The sequence below is a fragment of the Chlamydomonas reinhardtii genome, chromosome 8 (assembly GCF_000002595.2).
Source record: "Chlamydomonas reinhardtii strain CC-503 cw92 mt+ chromosome 8, whole genome shotgun sequence".
Lineage (NCBI taxonomy): Eukaryota > Viridiplantae > Chlorophyta > Chlorophyceae > Chlamydomonadales > Chlamydomonadaceae > Chlamydomonas > Chlamydomonas reinhardtii.
Window position 1 is genome coordinate 2,641,286 of NC_057011.1, and position 19,868 is coordinate 2,661,153.

Genomic DNA, 19,868 nt, shown 5'->3' on the forward strand with positions numbered 1-19,868 from the left:
CCGCCGCCGGTGCCGGCGGCGCTGCCGGTGCGGCGGCGGCTGGCGGCGTGGGCGGCGCCATGGCTGGCGGCGGCGGCAGCGGCGCTGTGGTGCTGGGCACTGAGCAGGAGGCGGTGGATGCGCTGCGCAAGCGGCACGCGGGCAAGCTGTCCGTGGTGCTGGACCTGGTGGTGAGTGGTGGGGCGGGGTGGTGGCTGGGTGGCGGGGTGGGTGGCGGGCTGCATGGGTGGGCTGGGTGGGGGAGGGTGGGTTGCAAGGATTGATACAGAGAAGTGTAGAGAAGTAGACAGCAGGGGTGGTGTTGCGCGTACCGATGACCGATCAGTTGGCTGCCGTACGCACCGCCTGGCCGTGGGCATCCTGACCTCCCCCCTCCCACCTGTTTATGCCAGAAGTGCTCCTTCCCATGCACACAGTTTTGACCCCTTCTCCTGTCTCTTCCAAACACTCGCCCCCCTCCCTCTCCCCCCTCCCACCCGCCCACACACTCCCCCCCCCCACACGCACACACAGATCAGCCACCAGGGCCTGGCGCTCAAGTCTCAGCTGGTGCTGGGCCTCATGGCGCGACTGGTGCTGCCCGCGCCCGCGCAGTACCGCCCGCTGCTGCGGCGGCTGGCGGCGTTGGGCGGCGGCGGCGGCGGCAAGGGGCTGGGGGAGCTGTCGGCGAGGGCGGCGCAGCTGCTGGTGAGGTCATTTAGGGATTCGTGTGTGTGGTTTTTGTGTTTTTGTTTGCTATTTGGTGTTGGTGAGTATATGTGTTAAAGAGCACAAGGAAAACGTTGCGCAAAGACAGTGTATGCGATGCGGTGCTTGTGTGTGTGCTTGTGGGGTTTTGGAGTGTGTCGTCTGCGGGTGCCGGTGCTGCTGGTTATCAGAGACGCCGTCCCTCTTCGTCCCTCATCCGCCCTTCACATGAACACACGCGCTGCGCCCGCCCCCCATGTATCATTAACACACCCCGCACCGCTCTCTCCACACAGGAGCAAAGCCTGCTGGCGGACCTTCGCTCGGTGGTCGCCCGCGCGCTGTCCGGTCTCGACATGTTCACCACCACCACACCCGGAGGAGCGGGCTCCGCTGGCGGCGGAGAAGCCGGCGGCGGCGGCGCCGCCGCCGCCGTCGCCAGCCCCGGCTCCGCCGGCGGCGCGGCGCTCACGCGCAGCACCTCCCGCGGCGGCGGCGCCGCCGGTGTGACATCACCGGCGGCAGTTGCGGCGGCGGCGGCGGCGGCGGGCGCGCTGATGGGCAGCAGCCCGCGCAGCGGCGGCGGCTTTGACATGCTGGGGGTCCTCAGTCCCACATCGTCGTCGGCGGCGGCGGGCGTGACGTCACCCATGGGTCCTGGCGGTGGTGGTGGAGGCGGTGGAGGTGGTGGTGTGGTCCGGCGCAGCACAGTGGCTGAGGGCGTCTTCAGCGGCCTGCCTGTCAGCTCGCGCGGCAGGTGTGTGTGTGGTTATGTGTGTTTGTGTCTCCCAACCTCTCCCCTCTTACCCACCTCACAACCGCACCCAACACCCCCCTCTTCAGTGCATCCTGTACCGCTTGTCCAAACATCCTTGCAACCCCCCCCTCCTGGCTACGCCCTCTCGTCTTATTCAACATGCATGGAACCCCCTTCCCCCCCCCCCCACACACACACACAAACACACACGCGCACGCGCCCTTACAACCTCGCACCCACACCCACCAACACCCTCACTCACACCCACAACCTTCCACACCCTCCCCTCCTAACACCCACCCACCCCCACAGCGTCCACGTGACCTCGGGTCTGGAGGCGCAGGTGGAGCGGCTGGTGGGTGCCTCGGCGGCGGTGGAGGACGCACTGGCGGGGCTGGCGGTGGACGCCGCGGGGGCGCCGCCGCCACTGCGCCGCCGTGCCGCGCTCACCTACGTCAAGCGCCTCTACTCGCCCTTCCTGCTGCGGGAGCCGCTGGTGCAGAACATACACGCCGCACACGCACACGGCGCCCCGGGGGCGGCGGCGGCTGGCGGAGGGGACGGTGAGACGGCGCGGCTTCTTCAGGGGCTGGTTCAGGGACTTAGGGGTGTATGCTTATCGGAGGGGGATTGCTGTGTTGTGTCTGTGGCTGGGCTTTCGCGTTGACTTGTAGCATTGGCTCGTGCTTTATCAAGGCACCCCTAGAGTGCGCTTGCGCTGTCGAGGCGGCGTGTCAGCGTCCCTCCTGACCCCCTTTCAATTTCTCTCCTCCTCCTCCCCTCCGCCGCAACTTCCATTCCATACCATACAATTCCACCCGCACAGGCTCGCTGCTGGCGGTGTGGATGTACGACGACCCCTCCCTCGCCAACACCCCCGCCGCCACCCAGCGCCTGGGCGCACTGCTGCTGCTGGACCGACTCACAGCCCTGCCGCCCGCCCTCACAGCACTCGGCGCCGTACTGGAAGCTCTACGGGCTGACGCCGCCGCCACCGGCGGCGCCCCTGCCGTCAGCACCCTACACGTCGCGCTGGCGGCGCCGCCGGCAGGCGGCGCAGCCGCCGCCGCCGCCGGCAACGGCGGCGGCGGTGTCGGCGGCGGCGGCGGCGGCCGCCACAGCCGTACGCCGTCGCTCCCGGGGCCGTCGCTGATCACGCTGGGCCTGGGTGCGGGCGCCGACGAGGCGTCGGCGGCGGCGCTGGATGCCTTGCTACCGCCGGCGGAGCAGGGCGTGGAGGCGTCGCGCGCCACCGCCGCCGACGCCGCGGCGGCGGTCGCGGGCTCGGCGGCGGCGCTGCGCGCGCTGGGCTTTGGCGCCGTCAGCGTGTTGGCTCAGGGCACCACTGCCGCGCCGCTGCGGCTGGGCTGGCGCTGGGTGCCCGCCTCTGCCACATCCGCCTCCCCTGCCGCCGCCGCCTCTTCCGCCGCCGCAGCCGCCGCAGCCGCCGCCATCCCTGCTGACGGCGGCGCCTACCAGCCCGACTCTTTCATGTCAGCCGTGGAGCCGATCACAGCCAACCTGCTAGAACTATCAAGCCTGGCCGCCGCCGCCGCCGTCGGCGCCGGCGGCGCCGCCGCCGGCGGCCGCGCCGGCGTGCCGCCGGCCGGCCCGTCGGCGCCGTCAGGCGCCGGCGGCTCCGCCGCCGCCGCCGTCATTGGCGGCGGCGGTCTTGTGTACCGCCCCAGCCGCAACCGGCAGTGGCACTTGTACACGGCGGTAGAGCGGCGGGATGCGCGCAGTGCGCCGCTGCGGCGGCTGTTTGTTCGCGGGCTGGTGCGCGGGCTGGGGCACCCGGCGCTGCTGGCGGCCAGCTACAGCGGCAACGGCGGCGCGGTGGCGGCGGCGGCGGTGAACGAGCTGGAGGAGACGCTGGTGGGTGGGCTTCCCTGGCGTGTGTGTGGGACAGGGGTAGCTGGGATGCTAGGTGGCTGGGGTGATGGGGGTGCTAGGTGGCTGGGGCTGGGGTGCTTTGCGGGGTGATGGTGGTGGCGCGTGTTGTGGGTGGATGTTATTTTTGCGGAACGGCACCTGTGTGTGACCTTTATGAGGGCTTGCCGCTGCTATCTGTATTTCTCGAGGCTGTGATACATTATGCGTTGTGTATGGTGTGCTGCGTAGCGGTAAACGTGATCCAACTACCCCAACCGCCGCCGCCTCCCTCACGCAGGTGTCCTGCCTGGACGAGCTGCAGCGCTCCGCCGCCGCCGCAACCGCCGCAACCGCCACAACCGTCGCCGCCGCGCCAACCGACACAACCGCCAACCGCCCCGACTGGACGCATGTGTTCATGTCTGTGCTGCCGCCGCTGCCGCTGCCGCCCGGCGGGCGGGATGACGCGCGGGTGGCGGCGGCGCTGCGCAGCGCGGCGGCGGCGGTGGTGGCGCGTCACGGCAGCGCGCTGCGGGCGGCGGCGGTGGCGGTGTGGGAGGTGCGGCTGCGCGGGCCGCTGCGCGAGGGCGCCTGGCGCGTAGTGGTGTCCATGCCCACCGGTGAGCGCTAGGTGGTGTGTGGGGTGGGGGTGGGGGGGGGTGCAAGTACCAGCCCAAATGAAACCAAAACCAACTAAAACGAGCGGAGCACAGGGAGAGGCGTTAGTTGCAAGCGATAATACTTATGGGATGGGGGGGATGGGGGCGGGGGGGCGGGAGGGGATGGGTGAGGCTGGGGGTGGCAGACACGGGACCGGGTGGAATGAGCGGGGGCTAGCGTGGACAGCGCCTGCCCTCGCGTGGCATACATGGGAGGTCTGTGGGGTGGTTCGGTCCGCGCCTCCTGCCACCACTGCGCCCTGGCACGCCACACGTAGACACATCCCCACACGCCATCACCCTGCCCCCACTGCCTGCTGTACCACTGAGCCTGGCTGCATGCAACTTCATTTCATCGTACCGGAATTACCTTAGTCATGATTGTAACCCCCCGCCCTCCAACAAACACACGCAGGCCACGAGCAGGGCGAGGAGCACGTGGAGGTGTACCGCGAGGCGCTGCAGGCCGCGTACCTGCAGTCAACCGCCGCCGCAACCGCCGAGCCAACCGCCGCAACCGCCGCCATCTCGCCGGCGGCGGCGGCGCTGCTGGTGCAGCCGCTGCGCGTGTACGTGCCGGCGCTGCAGTACGCGTCCGTCGTACCGCCCGCCGGCGGCGGCACGGGATTGTACGGCGGCGGCGCCCACCACATGTTGGGAGGGCTGCACGTGCACGTGCCGTACCACGGCGGCCACATCGTGTCGCTCAGCGGCAACCACCGCGGCGGCTCCGGCGGCGGCGTGATGAGTCATCTCAACCACCTGCACCGTCAGCAGTCCGGCGGCGGCGGCGGCGGCGGCGGCAGCGGCGCGCCGGCGGCCGGCGGCGGCGGGCAGCTGGCGGGCGTGGTGGTTGGCAGCCCGTACCCGCCGTTGGAGCCGTTACAACAGAAGCGGTTGGCGGCGCGCCGCCATAACGTGACGTACGTGTACGACTTCCCCGCAGTATTCGAGGCGGCGTGTCGGGACATCTGGGCGGCCCGGGCGGCGGCAGGTGCGGGGCGTGTGTGGCGTGTGGCGTGTGGCGTGTGGAGGGCCGGGTCGGGCTGGAGGCGATTGCGGTCGGGCGATTGCGGTCGAGCGGTGGACACGACTCCCATCTACTCCATTTGCAAAGTATAGACCTGCTTGCATACAGGGATCTGCAAAGTGAATGGCCGGTTTTGGGAGCCGTCGCGCGGGGCCAAAGTACAAACCCCCCGCGCGAAAGCCCTGTGAAGGAATCCGGCCATTCACTGTGCAAGTCCCTGTATGCATTCGCTCGCCCTTGTTTTTGCTTTGTATCCCCTTTACCTTTTCACCTTCGCTGTTTCGCCCCCGTGGCCCAAATGCCGTTGCCGCCGTTGCCACCCTTCCCGTGCCACCCTTCCCCCATGCTACCCAAATGCTGCAGGCGAGCCAAACAGCGCGCCCCCCGCCGGGCGCCTGGTGGAGGCCGTGGAGCTGGTGCTGCCGCCCACACCACCACCGGGGCCGCCCACACAACCCCACGGCCCGGCATCAGCATCATCAGAATCAGCATCAGCATCGTCAGCAGCAGCAGCATCAGCAGCGGCGGCTGCGGCGGCGGCGGCGGCGGTGGCGGCGCAGCCCTGCGCCGACTTCCGTCGTCCTCCGCGGCTGCGTCCTGCTCCTGCGGGTCGGGCGGCTGTGGGCGGCAACGACTGCGGAATGGTGGCGTGGCTGATGGCGCTGAGGACACCCGAGTGCCCGCAGGTGGGGGCGAGGTTGAGTGGGGAGGTGGGAGGGGTTTGGGGTGTGGGAGGGGAGGGGTGTGGGGGTTTGGGAGGTGTGGGGGGGTCTGGGAGGGGTGGGGGGTGGGGTTGTGGGGAGGGGTATGTGGGGCTGGTTGGAGGTGACGGCGTGTGGCCGGGGGTGGAGCGCGTGGCAATCAGCAGCTCCGCAGTCGTGCGGATTCCCTCCAACCCCAACCCCGCAGCACACAGCAACGCCCGCTCACCTCCCGCCCCCTGTACCATGAGCCCCCAACGCTTCGCCATGCCGCCACCACACTCCACACCCCTCATGCCGCCTCCCCACCCACCCCCTCCCCACCCCCAGGGCCGCTCCGTGATCGCGGTGGCCAACGACATCACGTGGGGCAGCGGCAGCTTCAGCCCGGCCGAGGACGCCGTGTTCCGCGCGGCCTGTGAGGCAGCGCTGGAGGAGCGGCTGCCGCTGCTGTACCTGGCGGCAAACGCGGGGGCGAGGGTGGGGCTGGCGACAGAGGTGAGGAGGGTGGTGTGGGCAGGCGGGCGCCGGGCGGGTGGGTGAGTGGGGGCAATTTCTTCTGGAGCCCAAAGCAAGCCAATGGAGTGATGCGGTGCCAGTCTCCCTCTCGGCTCCGAACCATCCCCCTTGTTGTAATGTGGGCTCTTGCCTGCTCTGCTAGCGTGCCGGGTATTCCCGTATCCTGTTACATGCGAGGCCCTTATATCCGGCCGTGTCCTGTATCCTTGTCCTGTATCCTTGTCCTGTATCCTGGTTGTATCCGACTGCTACCTGTTAAGAGTTATTCAGTATCTGTCTACCTGCAACCTTGGGACTAGGGAGGAGTGCCGGTCCTGCATGGGGTACAGCACACGCTTTCCCCTCTCAACGCTACGCTCTTCACTGAGTGTTTGCCTAGTTGGCTGACCGGACAGCCGTTTCACAACACCCCTGACCTCCCCCTGCCATTCTCCCGTCCCCCTCTCTGGCTACGCCTTCACCTCTCAAATAGTCATGAATGTGATCCCCCTCTTCCCCCCTCCCTCTCCCGCCCCCCCCCCCCCCCCCAGGTCCGCGACTGCCTGCAGGTGCAGTGGGCCGACCCGGCCGCCCCCGAGCAGGGCTGGGACTACCTGTTCCTCACAGAGCGCGACTACAGCCGGCTCACACGCGACACGCCGCCGGGGGGCACGCCCGTCGTGAGGGCAGAGGTGCGCGGCAGCGAGCGAGGGCCGTGGGGCCAAGGGGCGTGTGGGGCCTCGATACGGCTTGGGAGCGCTCAGCATGTGTCAAAGAATCCCCCCCGTTGGCACTACAAATTTGTGATTACTCCACATGAACGGCTAACCCTCCCTGCTGTCTACTTCGCTACACTTCTCTGCAACCCCCGCCACCACCACCACCCGCTCCGCAGCCTGTGCCCGCCCCGGCCGGCGCGCCCGACGCCGGCTGCACTCGCTGGCGGCTGTTGGATGTGGTGGGGTCGGAGGACGGGCTGGGTGTGGAGTGCCTGAGCGGCAGCGCCGCCATCGCCTCGGCCTTCTGCAGGGCCTGGCGCGAGGGCTACACCGCCACACTGGTGTCGGGCAGGTGGGGCACTGCAGTGGCGCGTGTTGCAGGGCGGCTGCATCAACGGGTCTGCTGTACTTGATGACGAACTCTCTGTTTCTACTCTTGCCTGCACTCCACTCCCCCTGCTGCCATCCTCCTGCCACCCTGCTGCACCCCTCTTGTCATTCTCCACCCCCTGCTGTACCAATGTGCCTGACTCCAACTTCGCTCCTTCTTTCTCATTCATGAACGTAACCCCACCCCCTCCACCCCTCGCCCCACCCCACCACCACCACCACCGCCCTCCAAATAGGACTGTGGGCATTGGCGCCTACCTAGCCCGCCTGGGCCGCCGCTGCATCCAGCGCCTGGACCAGCCCATCGTGCTCACAGGCTACGCCGCACTCAACAAGCTGCTGGGGAGGCAGGTGAGCAGGAGGGGGAGGGAGGAGCGAAGGGGAGGAGGCGGGGAATAGACGATCATGGATAATGGAACTACCGGTAATTCATCCGCAGATTTGGAGAGGCCGACGTCCAGAGGAAACAGCAGGGCAAGGGGCGAGGGTTACCGGTACGGTACATGGCCAAGTCCGAGTACAAGTACCCTGCCCCATCCGTCGCCCCATCCTTCCTCCCCCTCCGCTCCCCCTCCGCCCCCCCCCCCACACCTGCTGTCTACTTCGCTACACTTCTCTGTACCCATCCTGGCCACCCACCCCCCCACCACCACTCCCTCCCTCCCCCCACTAGGTGTACACGAGCCACATGCAGCTGGGCGGGCCGCGGGTCATGGGCGTCAACGGCGTGTCGCATGCGGTGGTGGGGGACGACTTGGAGGGCGTGCGGCTCATGCTGAGCATGCTGGCCTTCGCGCCGCCGCAGCTGGGCGCGCCGCCGCCCGCGCTGCCCTCCGCCGACCCGCCGGGTCGAGCCGTGGCCTACTGCCCCGGACCCGGGGAGAAGCTGGACCCGAGGGCGGCCATTGCAGGTGTGTGTGCGTGTGTGGGGGGGGGTGGAAAGGGGGGGGGGGTGGGGAGGAAGCGTGGGCGGGGGTTTGGGTTTCACCACGTGAGGTTTCGCCATTCCCAAGAAGAAAGCATACACGCGAGAGGTGTGGCGAGGCGGGGGGTTGGCCGTGCCTCTGTGCTCCACGCACTCTTGCCACGTGCCCACTGCTATCCCCGCCCCCACACCCCTACCCCACAGGCCGCGAGGTGGCGCCCTTCCCCGCCTCCGCCACCACCCCCCACCCCAGCACCAGCACCCACCCCAGCACCCACCACGCCCACACCAGCTCCAGCGCCTGGCAGAGCGGGCTGTTCGACCGCGGCAGTTGGCTGGAGAGCCAGGCGGGCTGGGCGCGCACGGTGGTGACGGGGCGGGCGCGGCTGGGCGGTCTGCCGGTGGGGGTGATCGCGGTGGAGTCGGCCACGGTGATGCGGCAGCAGCCAGCGGACCCCGGCATGCCCGACAGCTGCGAGACCATCGTGCCGCAGGCGGGGCAGGTGGGAAGAGGGGGAGGGGGGAGAGGTGGAGGAGGGAGGGAGGGAGGGATGGGGGTGTCTTTAGGGGAGCGGAGAAGGGGCGGCGTATGTGTGTGCGCTGTGCATACCGGTAGGCACGCGGGCCTGGCACGGGGCTGCTTGGGGTAGCGAAACGGCCAACAATTGGGGTGGGGGGTGCAGGGATGTTTGGAAAAGCGGTACAGGATGCACTGAAGACTGGGGGGGGGGTAGCAAGTAGCATGGCAACACCTGCAAGCCTCGAAAACCCCCCTCTCACCTGACACGCACACGCACACACACACGCACGCCTCCACATCCCCAACCCCCGCCCCCTGCCACAGGTATGGTTCCCCGACTCGGCCGAGAAGACCGCGGCCGCCATGGAGGAGTACGACGCCGAGGGGTTGCCGCTGTTTATACTGGCCAACTGGCGCGGCTTCAGCGGCGGCATGAGGGACCTGTTCGACGGCGTGCTGCAGGTGGGGAGGGATGTGTGTGCGCGTGTGTGTGCGCACGTGTGTGCGTGCGTGCGTGTGTAGAGGTGTGGAGGTGTGCATATGCGTGTGTGTGTTTTGTGGAGGTGTGTGTAAATACCAGCCCAAACTCAACCAAACCGAGCCGAACTAGCGGAGCACAGGCAGAGGTGTTACCGGTAGTTGCAAACAACACAGCGGGGGGGGTCCAGCCTTTCGATCTACACCGATCACAATCTTCACAATCCCTCCCACACGCTTCACCCCTGCAGGCGGGCAGCCTGATTGTGGAGCGGCTGCGGGTGTACCGGCAGCCGGTGTTTGTGTACATCCCGGCGGGCGCGGAGCTGCGCGGCGGGGCCTGGGTGGTGGTGGACAGCCAGATCAACGCCGCAGCGGTGCGGGCAGGGCAGGGCAGGGCAGGGGCAGGGGCAAGGGCAAGGGCAGGGCAAGGCAGGGCAGGGGCAGGGGAGGGGAGGGGAGGGGAGGGGAGGGGAGGGGAGGGGAGGGGAGGGGAGGGCAGGGGAGGGCAGGGCAGGGCAGGGCAGGGCAGGGCAGGGCAGGAGAGGGGAGGAGAGGAGAGGAGAGGCGCGGGCGGTCCTGTGTGGAAGAGTTTGAAAGGGATGCATGGGTGTTGCGGCGTCTTACACCGGCGTAAACTATTTGCTTGTTTGCGCAGAACAGCGCGCGGTGCAGTGAAGCAGACACTCCACTCTCCCACACATACACTCACACGCCCCCGCGCACCCGCCCACACGCATATGCACGCAGGTGGAGGTGTACGCGGACCCGGGCGCGCGGGGTGGTGTGCTGGAGCCGGAGGGCGTGTGCGAGATCAAGTTCCGCACACCCGACCTCATCAAGATGATGCACAGGCAGGGCCGGGCGGCGGGGGCGGAGGGCGGGGTGGAGGGCGGAGGGCGGGCCGGCGGGCTCGGGGGCCGGGAGGGGTTTGGGAGGTTTGCGGGGGCGGCTGCCGTTTTCAAGGCAAGCAGGCAGCTTACGGACATCTACAACACGCCACCCTACCCACCAAACCACACACACGCAGGGTGGACGTTATCCTGCTGCATCGCATACACTGTCCTACTCGTAACGGTTTCCTTGTGCTCTTCAACACACGTTCACAGAGTGGACCCGGTCATTGCCGCCGCACGCGCCGCCGGCACGCCCGCCTCCGACCCCGCCATTCGCGCCCGCGAGCGCGAGCTGCTGCCCACCTACGGCCGCATCGCGCGGGCCTTCGCGGACATGCACGACACCCCCGTGCGCATGGCGGCCAAGGGCGTGCTCACCGCCATCGTGCCCTGGGCAGGCGCGCGCGCCTTCTTCGCCACGCGGCTGCGGCGGCGGCTGCTGGAGCAGCAGCTGCTGCGGCACGCCGCCACCACCGACCCCTCGCTCACGCCCGAGCGGGCAGAGGCGCTGCTACTCGCCTGGCGGGAGGCGGCGGAGGCGTCCGCCGGCGCGGCGGCGGAGGGCTACGGCGGCAGCGGAGGCGGCGGCAGCGGAGGCGGAGGCGGCGGAGGAGGAGGAGGAGGATCGTCGTACGGCGACGCAGTCGGCGGAGGTGGCGGCGGTGATGGAAACCCAATGTCTCCGACCTCGGCGGCGCTGGAGCAGCAGCTGCGGGGTAGTGGCAGTAGCGGAGCCGCCGCCGCCGCCGGCAGTAGCAGTGGCGGCAGCGGCCGGCCTGGCGCTGCTACTGCCGGCGGCGGGCGGCTGCTGACTGACACGGTGTCGGCTGAGGCGTGGGCGGCGCGCGACCGGGCGTTCCTGGCGTGGGCGGAGAGCCCGGCGGGGCGGGCGCAGATCGCGGGCGAGCTGAGGAGCATGCGGTGCAGCGCGGCGGAGGAGCTGGTGGCGCAGGTGGGTGGGTGGGTGGGGGCTGGGGAGCTGATGCGGGCGGTGCATGGGTGGGTAGGTGGGTGGGTGGGTGCTGAGGGACCGGGGATTATGCGAGAGGTTTCGCTGTGGGCAAGTAGAATGCCGTGTGGCGCTGTGTGCGGGTGTGCAGGTGTGCTCCCTCTGCCTCACCCCGCGTCGCACACCCTCGCCCTCCGCACCCCTCACGCCCTCGCCCCCGCACCCACCACACCCGCAGGTGCTGGGCACCGTGGAGGGCAAGGAGGGGCTGCTGCACGCGCTGCAGGCCGCCATACAGCGCGACGGCATGTTGGCGCTGCAGCTCAGGCTGCTGCTGCAGGCAGGAGCGGCGGCGCCCGGAGGCACGAGTGGCGCCCCGGGGCCGGGGCCGGGCGCGGGTGCGGGTGCTGGGTCGGCGGCGCCGGTTGCGGGTCCGGGGGCAGGTGGGGGTGGGCTGAACGGGCCAACGGCGCAGGCGCAGGCGCCGTAGTGGAGGTGAGGTGCATGATGTGATGATGGGTCTGAGGCCTGAGTCTGGCAGGTGGAAATTGTGAAGATTGAAAGCGGGATGCGCTGGATTTTGACGAAGTGGAGATGCGGTGCTGCAATATCCAGCACGGTCCGGCCGCTTCGGAGGTGGGTGCATCCGGTCACGAGACGACGGCAGACGCGTCATGCATGAGCCAGTTGCTTCAAGTTGAGGTTGTCGGTGTGAGGGCGGTCTATCTGGCGGTGCTATTGCTGAGCAAGTCTGTTGGCGTGAGGCATTGAATTGGAGTGCCAGCCAGGACTCAAGCGAACAGTTGAGTGCTGCAACGCGGCTACACGCGGTCTGATTGAATGGGACCGTACAGGCAGGAGGCAGCACACCGATTGTAACATGGTTGCACCTGGCCTGTGGCTACAGGTAGAGCCCCTGCCTCCGCAATTAAAGCGCACGGCATGCCTTGAGCATAGTCCGCATATGTGTCTGACGGTCGGCAGCCATCCTGACTCCCGTCAGACTCTCATCGCCTCGCCGCCAGCGCTGAGCCCCATGTGCGGTTATCGTATGCTTCCCCATGCTGGAGTAATACTGACATTTTAAAGTTTATGGTGGGACACGCAAAGCTGCATACCCGCGAATGGGGTGCGCTGGTCCGCACGGGTATCAGGGGGGCCGACTGGAAGCATAAGGGGACGCCAAGGGAGCGTGCCGCCCGTGCGCATGCATTGGCACGGTAATTTGCGATAGTGCTTCCGAACCCTTGTTTGCTCTTGCATAGTGCATGGTGCTGTTGTCTTGAATAGCCACAACAGATATGATGCTCTCCAACCGCACTTCGGGCAGGCCCACCGTTGGGTCTAGGTCGTCGTCCTCCGCGCGCCGGCCCGCTCTGTTTGTTCCAGTGAAGCATGTTTCTCGCGTGGCGCCGCTAAGGGCTCAAAATGAGGACGATGAGGTACGCGGGGGCGTAAATAGCAGCGATGTGCACGTACCCAGTCCTGCTTTCTCCACGAATTGGTTATACGGGCCATCTAAGCTTTATAGCTGTTACCATGAACGTTGTATGACTTGCTCAATTCACCTGCGGGTGCTCTTTGACGGCCCGAATTCTTGGCTTGCACTTGCAGCCCTCGACGTTCGGCAAGAACATTGACTCCAAGGGCGCTGGTACCAGTTTCACTAGCCCGGGATGGCTGACGCAGCTCAACATGCTTTGGGGTGGCAAAAGCGTAAGTGTGCAAAGTTTGCAATCGGGTACAACCTGCAAGGCGCGAGTTGATTGTGCAGCAAGGGGAATTCTTGCGTCTGGATAATACCAGGCTGCTTCAGGGTTTTGGGTCGCGGCGTGATACTTCTTTACTGTGGTACCGGCAACAACTGAGGCGGGGGGTAGTACGCAGCCTGTCCGCACACCTCTCCAGGCCCTCCCCCCAGCCGCACTCCCATTCATCCAAACCCCAAGCCTCTAAACCCCAACCCAACAACCCGCCCTGCCGCCCCCACCCCACGCCACCCGACCCTGCACCCCCCCCCACCATTCCATTCCACCTCCTCCTCCCACTCACCCACTCACTCCCAGCACTCCCACCATCCCCACCACAGAACGTGCCTGTGGCCAACGCCCAGCCGGACGACATCAAGGAGCTGCTGGGCGGCGCGTTGTTCAAGGCGCTGTACAAGTGGATGCAGGAGAGCGGGCCCATCTACCTGCTGCCCACGGGTGCGGTGGAAGGGGGAGGGGGAGGGGGGAAATGGGGGAGGGGGAGGGGGGGAGGAGGCGGAGGCGGAGGCGGTGGAGGGGGAAAATGGGGAAAGGTGAGGGGAGGCGGACTGGCGGACTGGCGGGGAGGCAGGGGCAGTGGGGACGGATGGAGGCCTGAGGAGGAAGGGGGTGGCGCAGGAGCAACAGGCCGCCAGTGGGGTCGGGGGAGGGAGTGGGAGGGGACGGTGGCGCTGTTTGTCTGGCGATTGGTTGCCTGGACAAGGGAGCTGGGCGCTGGTGTGTTGGCGTCGGTTAGTCATTGCACAAGTGCAGGTTGTCGGCGGGCAGGAGGGTATGGCGGGCAGGAGGGTATGGCGGGCAGGCCGCTGCAGCGCAGGCTGACCTGGTGGTTTGGCTCCGCGCGCGCTGTGTCACCTGTGTGCGCCCCTGCTGCAATGCCCTCTTCCTACACAGGCCCGGTGTCGTCCTTCCTGGTGGTGTCCGACCCCGCCGCCGCCAAGCACGTGCTGCGATCCACAGACAACAGCCAGCGCAACATCTACAACAAGGGCCTCGTGGCGGAGGTGGGCGTGGGGCGGGTCCACATGTGTGTGTGTGTGTGTGCACTAGTTCTTCAACAAAACGGAGCGAGACCCGCCCGAACGCGGTGCTTGCATTTGTGTGTGTAAGAGTGTTCATTTGGCCGAGCTTAGCTGCCCACTCCCATCAATCAACGTGCCCCGTCACCCCTGACCGCGCAGGTGAGCGAGTTCCTGTTCGGCAAGGGTTTCGCCATCTCGGGCGGTGACGCCTGGAAGGCGCGCCGGCGGGCCGTCGGGCCCTCCCTGCACAAGTGGGTGGGGACAGGCGGGAGGGTAGGGGCACGGGGTCGGGGAGGGGCTACAAGGACTAGTGTAGAGTGCGCTGGGCAGTGGGGCGGGGCAGTAGCCGTTTTTAGAATGGAGTGATCAACTCACATGGGGGGCGATGGGGGGTTACGAGGACCACAACTCAAGTGCGTTGGGCTGCACTGCAAGCTGCTGGAACAGGGGCGGAATGGTTGGTGGCGTGGTCTGGCCGCATGCGCCCTCTCCATCTGTCATCGCCGCACGCCCACCACCTCTCCTGCCACCCCCAAGGTGCCCGCCGTCTACCACTTCCATAACTACCGTAATCATGAATGTAACCACACCCCTCCGCCCTCTCCGCCCCCTCCGCCTCCTCCCCATCATCTCGTGCCGCCAGGGCCTACCTGGAGGCCATGCTGGACCGCGTGTTCGGCGCCAGCAGCCTGTTCGCGGCGGACAAGCTGCGCAAGGCGGCGGCGGAGGGGACGCCCGTCAACATGGAGGCGCTCTTCTCGCAGGTGGGGCCGGGGAGGAAGAGGGAGGGGGGTGGGTTGCAACGGTTTGTAAGGGGGGCCCCGGGTGGAAGGGAGGTTTGCAGGGTGTGTGTGTAGATAACAGCCCAAGATTAATACTGAACCCAATGCAAAAGAGCGAGGAGGAGAGCGTGGCCTATGCTTGAACAGAAGGGGAGGAGGTGGGCAGGCTGGCAGGGTGGTTGGGGGTTGCTTGCAACTGCCCCCATGCGAACCAAGAATGTGAGGGGGGGGCGTCCGTCCTGAAAGGCGGAATGAGTGACTGCACTGACTGCACCGTGTGACTGCATGGGGCCTACCTGAACTCCGCATTGACTGAATCCTGATTGACGCTTGATTGCACTGAACATGCCGTGTGACTGCATTGACTGACTCCTGACTGACTCCTGACTCCCGCCCTGCCCCCTGCTATCTGCCTCTTTGACGCCACCCCTCTCTCAGCTGACTCTGGACATCATCGGCAAGTCGGTGTTCAACTACGACTTCAACTCACTCACATCGGACTCGCCAGTCATTCAGGTGCGCGGAGCTGGCGGGCGGCACGGGGGTGGGGCAGGGCGGCGGGCGGCGGGGCAAGGCAGGGCGGCCGGGCGGCGGGTTCCACTCCTCTTCCCTAGCTGCGCAAACCCCATCCCCCCCTCCCCGCCTCCTCCCCACCCCCCAACTACGCGTCAACTCCTTGAACAATCATGAATGTATCCCCGCCCCCCTAGGCTGTGTACACGGCGCTCAAGGAGACGGAGCAGCGCGCAACCGACCTACTGCCGCTGTGGAAGGTGCGGGCGTGCGTGTGGGAGGACAGCGGGGGGCGTTAGTGATGTGCGGGACGGCGGTGGGGCGGGGGGTTTCATTGTGCATAAGCGGAAGAGGGCTGGGTGGGGCTGGGTGTGTGGTGGACGTGCAGGGACTGGGAGGGCGGGGTGGAGCGGCAATCTGAGCCGGGAGGCGGTCTGGGGGGCTGTTTCACAGGCCATATCGGCGCTTGAAGTCCGCATGCATGTTGTTCGGGAGTCCCACAGTCCCGTCACTCCCTGATGCCTAATGCTCCACAGGTCCCCGGCATTGGCTGGCTCATCCCCCGCCAACGCAAGGCACTGGAGGTGAGTCCGCGTGGGGCTTCGACCCGTGTCTGGGCTCCTTTATAGTGGGGGCTGGTGGATGGGGGCTCGTGGATGGGAGCGGGTTACTGCCCGAGCGCTTGCTTCCATACACCTTCGCGAGTGAATGCATGAGTCGTACCGCAAAATGGGCACCAAGTGTTGCCGGAAAGGGGTGCAGCCCTGCATGTGCGCCTGGGGCTGCCAAGCTTGTGCGGCAGCTGGTGTGCGGCGGGTGGGGTGCCGCCGGGTGTCAGGGCCTTGTCAACCGCAACCACCCACAACCACCCCAACCGCCACAACCACCGCAGGCGGTTGAGCTGATCCGCAAGACCACCAACGACCTGATCAAGCAGTGCAAGGAGATGGTGGACGAGGAGGAGATGCGGGCCGCGTCAGCCGCAGCGGCTGCGGGTGAGCGGCGGCTCCCCCAGAGGGGAGGGGGGAAACCGTGTACCCACTTCGCGGCGGTTGGGCCCTTGGCGCCCGTGGTGTGCTCCACGGCTATATGCGCGTCATGTCCCTTGCCCCTCCTCATAGCCCTGCTACAGCAACTTCCCTGGACGCCCCATGCCCGCTGTACCTACCTGCTGCTCACATGCCTCTCCTCCACCCCTCCCTCCCCTGTTCTCCGCCCCCTCCTCCCCCCCTCCCTCCCTGCCTCCCTCTCTTCTTAAGGCACGGAGTACCTGAACGAGGCCGACCCCAGCGTGCTGCGCTTCCTGATCGCGGCGCGCGAGGAGGTGGACTCCACGCAGCTGCGCGACGACCTGCTGTCCATGCTGGTGGCGGGGCACGAGACCACGGGTGAGGGGGGGCGGGGGCGGGGGGGGGGGGGTCGTGGCATGAGGCGAGGGGAAAGCCCGGATCACGCCCCTGACACGTGCTGACAAGTGGCGACTTTGGCGGTGTCGCGTGGTGGACGACGAGCGCGATGTGGTCTGGAGCTTGGTGATGGGTCTCACGTGCTCTGTTATGGGCTCGAACTGCCTAGCCCACTCCTGCAATCCCACCCCCCAGCTCCTGCATCCCCCAGAACCTCCGTGCATCGGCACTTCAGACTTGTGAATTAACCACCCCGTTCCCGCTCAACCGCTACCCGCCCATGAACGCCCACCCGCCTCCTATCCCAGGCATCAGTGCATCCACTACCGCTTTTCCTAACATCCTTGCAACTACCCCTCCTGCTCCGGACCCCGGCACTTCAAAGTTGTGATTTAATCCCTCCGTTCCGTTCCTGATTGGCTACCCGCCCATCACCCACCCTGCTATACTACTGTTCCTGGCTACGCCTTTACTTCTTAAGTAATAATGATGATGAGCCCCACCCCTCCTGCTCCATGCAGGCCGAGGTGGACGCTGTGCTGGGCTCCCGGCTGTCTCCCACCATGGCCGACTACGGCCAGCTGCGCTACGTGATGCGCTGCGTGAACGAGTCCATGCGCCTCTACCCGCACCCGCCCGTGCTGCTGCGCCGCGCGCTGGTGGAGGACGAGCTGCCCGGGGGGTTCAAGGTGAGGCGGCGGCGGCGGTTAGGGGGGCCAGGGGTTTGGAGGGTAGGGGGCATTGGGGGGAATGCGTGGTAAGGGGGTGGGGGGTGGGGAGTTATGCGCCCGGGCCCAATGAAATATGAATCATCATCATCATCATCATCATCATCATCATCATCATCATCATCATCATCATCATCATCATCATCATCATCATCATCATCATCATCATCATCATCATCATCATCATCATCATCATCATCATCATCATCATCATCATCATCATCATCATCATCAGAACGCCCAGAGGGTGCGGGGGTGGTGGGCTGGCTCGCTGCGGGCTTATGGCGGTTGTTGCCGCCGTGTCAGCAGCCTGCGCGGCTGGCTGAGGCCGGGCCCTGCCATGCTGCCTGCCATGCGGTGGACGTGGTCTGCTCCACCGAGCGCCTCCCCAACCCTTCCCACCACCCCCCTCCTCCGCATCCCTTCACCCCTCCTGCCTCCAGGTGCCAGTGGGTCAGGATGTGATGATCAGCGTCTACAACATCCACCACTCGCCTGCCGTGTGGGACGATCCCGAGGTGAGGGGCTGAGGGCGCCGTGAGGGAGGGCGCCGTGAGCGAGGGCCGTAAGGGAGGGCCGTGAGCGAGGGCCGGAGTGAGGGAGGGGCGCCGTGAGGGAGGGGTGGAGCGAGGGGCCGTGAGGAGTTAGTAGAAGCAGCAGCAGCAGCAGGAGAGAGCCGCGGCGGAGAGGCGGTGTGTGTGGGGGGGGAGTCCCCGATCAAGACTCAGTCCAGCGCCCCAGCGGTCGGCCTGGGGGAAGGCGACCCCTTTCCAGCCGCACCGCAGAGCGTCTTATGAACCGGTAACTCCCAAGTATCATGAACTTGACCCGCTTGAAGCCCTGCCGTCCTGTTTCCTCTTCCGCCATCCCCCCTCGCCACCTCCTCCAGGCCTTCATCCCGGAGCGCTTCGGCCCACTTGACGGCCCCGTGCCCAACGAGCAAAACACTGACTTCCGGTGAGGGCGGCAGAAGGGGGCAGGGGGGAAGGGGCAGGGAAGAAGACTGGTCAGGAGGGGGGTGTAGATACCAGCCCATGCTAAACCGGACCCAGTGCAAAAGAGCGAGGAGGAGAGCGTGGCCTGTGCTTGGGCGTAATGAGGAGGCGCCATGTGGGTGGTAGTGGCGGGGGGGGGGGGGGAGGTGAAGAGGGAGGCCTGCAGTGGCCAGCAGAACCTGAGTCTTTGAGAACCTCGCATCAGTGCACGCACTGCACGGCCACTTGCTCGCAATACAGCGCCGTACCCACCATCGCCACCACGACCGCCGCCTCCGTCGCCTCGGTGCTCACCCTCCTAGCTTAGCTCGGTTTGGTTTAGTATGGGCTACAACCCCCCCTTCACTTCTTAAATTATCATGCATGTAACCCCCCGCTCCCCGCAGCTACATCCCCTTCAGCGGCGGGCCGCGCAAGTGCGTGGGCGACCAGTTTGCCCTGATGGAGGCGGTGGTGGCGCTGACGGTGCTGCTGAGGCAGTACGACTTCCAGATGGTGCCCAACCAGCAGGTGGGCGGGGGCAGCGGGCCGTGGGATCTTGTGTGTGTGTGTGTGTGTGTGTGTGTGTGTGTGTGTGTGTGTGTGTGTGTATATATGTGCGTGTGTGTGACTGTGTGTGTATATGTGTGTGACTGTGTGTGTATGTGTGTGTGTGTGTGACTGTGACTTTGTGTGTGTATGTGTGTGTGTATATATGCCGTGTGTGTGTGTGACTGTGACTTTGTGTGTGTATGTGTGTGTGTGTATATATGCAGTGTGGGGGTTGGGCCGTTGGGGCAGTGGGGAGCCGGCCGTGGATGTCCTTGCAACGGCAGTGCCGTCACCCGGCCTTCACCTGCCGACCGCGCCAAACCCGCCCTTCCTCCCTGCAGATTGGCATGACCACCGGCGCCACCATCCATACCACCAACGGGCTGTACATGTACGTGAAGGAGCGGGGGGCGGCGGCGAGCGGCAGCAGCGGCGTCGCAGGCGGCAAGCAGCTGGCGGCGGCGTAGATCCATCGTGTCGGTGGACTGTAACCGCTTACAAGTAGATGCAGTGAGGTTTGGAGTACGGTAGGGGGCATGGAGAGATGTGGTGGTGTGGACGAGCTGGGGAGGCCGGGTACAACTGTGTTTTCGGTGAGGACCAGGGAAAGTGGCGTTGGAGGTGTGAGGCTGTGGGGGCCTGCAGCGAGCGAGGTGCGATCAGGTTGGGAGTCTTGGGGACTGTGACGGCCCCGATCCGACGTGAGGGCGCGATGAGCAGGGAGCACAGCACTGGGTAATGAGGGCGAGTTGGATGCTTGGAGAAGGAGCGCGGGAACGCGGACGTGGGATTACGCAGCAGGGCAGCAAGGAAGCTGAATGGATGAATGCCCGCCGCTGCAGGTGGCACCGTTGTGTCTGTGGCGCTGTGGCACCAGTACTGGGACGTTGGTTGGCAACGGTGTGTATCGGGGATTTAGGGTGTTGGACTGAGTCGGGGGGCTCTGGAGTTACTGGCTACGGTGGAACGGTCGATCTGTAACTCGGGAAGCCAGGACTGTACGGGATTGGCTGCCTGGATTCCTGGAAGCACCACAACGTCA

General features: G+C 66.5%; 2 protein-coding genes across 2 annotated transcripts in view; both read left to right on the plus strand.

Annotated features, from left to right (window-relative positions):
* The window catches only part of CHLRE_08g373050v5 (uncharacterized protein), a 23,861-nt gene extending 11,890 nt beyond the window's left edge, over positions 1–11,971 (plus strand). Inside the window, exons 23-41 of the mRNA XM_043065065.1 lie at positions 108–170; positions 514–687; positions 984–1,444; positions 1,757–2,007; positions 2,271–3,319; positions 3,615–3,936; positions 4,391–4,969; positions 5,369–5,691; positions 6,037–6,204; positions 6,756–6,896; positions 7,100–7,275; positions 7,550–7,664; positions 7,987–8,224; positions 8,443–8,741; positions 9,083–9,220; positions 9,487–9,612; positions 9,986–10,089; positions 10,345–11,083; positions 11,319–11,971. Coding sequence (XP_042922066.1) covers positions 108–170; positions 514–687; positions 984–1,444; positions 1,757–2,007; positions 2,271–3,319; positions 3,615–3,936; positions 4,391–4,969; positions 5,369–5,691; positions 6,037–6,204; positions 6,756–6,896; positions 7,100–7,275; positions 7,550–7,664; positions 7,987–8,224; positions 8,443–8,741; positions 9,083–9,220; positions 9,487–9,612; positions 9,986–10,089; positions 10,345–11,083; positions 11,319–11,570 — 5,718 coding nt within the window. The 3' untranslated portion in view covers positions 11,571–11,971. The remainder of the gene's footprint in view (positions 1–107; positions 171–513; positions 688–983; positions 1,445–1,756; positions 2,008–2,270; positions 3,320–3,614; positions 3,937–4,390; positions 4,970–5,368; positions 5,692–6,036; positions 6,205–6,755; positions 6,897–7,099; positions 7,276–7,549; positions 7,665–7,986; positions 8,225–8,442; positions 8,742–9,082; positions 9,221–9,486; positions 9,613–9,985; positions 10,090–10,344; positions 11,084–11,318) is intronic.
* A 339-nt stretch (positions 11,972–12,310) lies between these two features.
* Positions 12,311–19,862, plus strand: CHLRE_08g373100v5 (uncharacterized protein). The gene is made up of 17 exons (XM_043065066.1): positions 12,311–12,522; positions 12,695–12,796; positions 13,170–13,287; positions 13,744–13,853; positions 14,031–14,122; positions 14,515–14,635; positions 15,092–15,169; positions 15,364–15,426; positions 15,703–15,750; positions 16,059–16,161; positions 16,426–16,587; positions 16,881–16,918; positions 17,070–17,261; positions 17,744–17,818; positions 18,190–18,257; positions 18,682–18,805; positions 19,168–19,862. The coding sequence occupies exons 1-17, from the start codon at positions 12,382–12,384 to the stop codon at positions 19,291–19,293; spliced, it is 1,761 nt and encodes a 586-aa protein (XP_042922067.1). The 5' UTR covers positions 12,311–12,381; the 3' UTR covers positions 19,294–19,862.
* The last annotated feature ends 6 nt before the right edge of the window (positions 19,863–19,868 follow it).

Excerpts from the sequence above, each read along its gene's own strand:
- CHLRE_08g373100v5 (XM_043065066.1), top strand. The coding sequence starts at position 12,382 with ATGATGCTCTCCAACCGCACTTCGGGCAGGCCCACCGTTGGGTCTAGG. Across the intron at positions 12,797-13,169 it reads TGCTTTGGGGTGGCAAAAGC|AACGTGCCTGTGGCCAACGC; the intron begins GTAAGTGTGCAA and ends TCCCCACCACAG. Across the intron at positions 17,262-17,743 it reads AGCTGCCCGGGGGGTTCAAG|GTGCCAGTGGGTCAGGATGT; the intron begins GTGAGGCGGCGG and ends TCCTGCCTCCAG.